The sequence below is a fragment of the Mercurialis annua genome, linkage group LG5 (assembly GCF_937616625.2).
Source record: "Mercurialis annua linkage group LG5, ddMerAnnu1.2, whole genome shotgun sequence".
In the NCBI taxonomy this organism is placed as follows: Eukaryota; Viridiplantae; Streptophyta; class Magnoliopsida; order Malpighiales; family Euphorbiaceae; genus Mercurialis; species Mercurialis annua.
In genome coordinates this window covers 25,152,359-25,154,401 of record NC_065574.1, presented here as the reverse complement: position 1 = coordinate 25,154,401, position 2,043 = coordinate 25,152,359, and the positions used below count along the sequence as shown (strand labels likewise).

The 2,043-nt window shown below is 28.3% G+C and overlaps 1 protein-coding gene across 1 annotated transcript; it reads left to right on the top strand.

The window, feature by feature from the left end:
• The first annotated feature begins 668 nt into the window (after positions 1 to 668).
• On the top strand, positions 669 to 1,367 carry LOC126680398 (stress-induced protein KIN1-like). The gene is made up of 3 exons (XM_050375526.2): positions 669 to 814; positions 1,013 to 1,081; positions 1,169 to 1,367. The coding sequence occupies exons 1-3, from the start codon at positions 758 to 760 to the stop codon at positions 1,241 to 1,243; spliced, it is 201 nt and encodes a 66-aa protein (XP_050231483.1). The 5' UTR covers positions 669 to 757; the 3' UTR covers positions 1,244 to 1,367.
• The last annotated feature ends 676 nt before the right edge of the window (positions 1,368 to 2,043 follow it).

The window sequence follows — 2,043 nt, the reverse complement described above, 5'->3', positions numbered from 1 at the left end:
TTCTAATATAAAAGATCAAAACAAAGAAAACTCAAGAAATGACTTTATATGTTTGATTGTTTTTCGCGAGGCTTGATACGGGTTTTGGTACGACCATGCCCATACCCTAATGCCGGTCGCGATCCATGAATTTGGGCCGTGACTTAAGGCCTGGCAATAGCAAGCGTTAAAATCACCAGGGAACGGATGTCCAACGAGAATACATCTGAGAATAGCATGACCTGAAATACTTGGCCTCAAGATAAGATTGGAAATTGGTGCTGAAATTCTAAAGAAAATTCTCTATTACTATGGGTTTGATACTTTTCTTCATGTTTTAAGATAAAAAGTGACAACTAAAATGGCAAAATTCGAGACACACAATTATATTAAATGGAAAAATTACACCCCTTAAATTTTACTTTGAGTCCAAATCACTCCTTAATTTTTGATTTTACCTATTATATGCATATGTGTATTGTATTTTTAAAATTTATAACAACCAGATGTTAAGAAGTAAGGGAACATGAGAACATGTCAAAGCCTATAAATTCTGTAAAATCAAAACTAAACTTAGAATCGGTAAGAAATAGTCCTATTCCAAGGCAATGAACTTGCCTAAAACTAGATTACATGTGTCACTAAATAGATAGGATATTGAAAACTATAAATTCCACAGCACAATAGTTGCATTTTCATCATCAGCAGCTATATCAATTTTCAGGTTCATCTATTTAATTAAAAGTTTAAAGTTGTTCACAAAAAATAAAATAGAAAAATGGATTCATCACAGGATGCTAGCTTTCAAGCTGGACAGACCACTGGCCAGGCTAAGGTTGGTTTTATAGAACTAGTTTTTCTTTCTTCTAAATTTCACATTGTATGTATATTTATTTTTAAAATGTTTATTTGATCAAGCTCGAGTCGAGATGTTACAATTTTGTAACTAAATAGTTTTCGACATCTTTATTTTTTGCTACATAGATAATTTTATTACCGCTGAGCTAAAATTCATAAATTATTTTAACTTAAGGAGAAGGGAAACCAGATGATGGACAAGGTTAGCAATACTGCCCAGTCTGCAAAGGAATCCTGCCAAGAGGTTTTTAACAATGCTTTAATTACTCATGGAATTTGAGTTTGCATCTTGTTAATGTATAATTTAAATACATTGATTTTTGATTTGCAGACTGGTCAGCAAGTGAAGGCTAAAGCACAGGGAATGACTGAGACTGTTAAGGACAAAGTTGGAGCAAACAAATGAAAAATTTAATATACTTGTTTTGATTTTTTTGCTTCAGTTTGTGCAGTTTTTACTGCCAGTTTTATTTTATGTTTTTTCAAATTTTCATAAAATGAATGAATGAGACATTATGAATTATTATGAAGGCAGCATCTCAGCCTACAATCACTCCTACAGATCAAGTTCAAATCAAATATATTTGATTTGATCCTACTTTCCTTACTTACATTAGTCAACTATTGTATCTAAATTATAGCTATGATTCTCCTTATAATTAGCTATGTGTATATATATATATATATATATATATATATATATATATATATATATATATATATATATATATATATATTGGCTCTTTGCCTCTGAAAAAGATATACAAAAACACTAAGCTTATAATCTGTTATATGAATAACTAGTGGATACATTTGATAGGAGCCATGTGAATGTTGGATAATAAAACATAGTTCTTGTTAGATAAAAATTTTCTTGATAATTCAATAAAAAAATTATATGATATTAAATATACATATATATGGGTGTACACAATTATATATTTTTTAATTATATTATTCGAAGCATGTAATTCTCTCTAAGACTAAATAATTTAAATTTAAACAGTATATTATTTATAATTTATTATATTAATATCGTTGGTAAATATTATTTTAGTTATCATTATATTTTTAAGTGCAATAATATTGTAATATGCATGGATTTTTTTTTGACAATTGCGTCGAAGTTATTTAAACATTTTTAAAGTATCAAAATAATATTAGTATAAAATAAATTATTAAATAGGCTCTCAACGTTCGGAAAGG

What these genes read in the sequence shown, in the direction of transcription:
- LOC126680398 (XM_050375526.2), top strand. Translation starts at nt 758, where the DNA reads ATGGATTCATCACAGGATGCTAGCTTTCAAGCTGGACAGACCACTGGC. An exon ending in AGACCACTGGCCAGGCTAAG is followed by an intron (nt 815 to 1,012) that starts GTTGGTTTTATA and finishes TTTTAACTTAAG; the next exon opens with GAGAAGGGAAACCAGATGAT. An exon ending in CAAAGGAATCCTGCCAAGAG is followed by an intron (nt 1,082 to 1,168) that starts GTTTTTAACAAT and finishes TTTGATTTGCAG; the next exon opens with ACTGGTCAGCAAGTGAAGGC.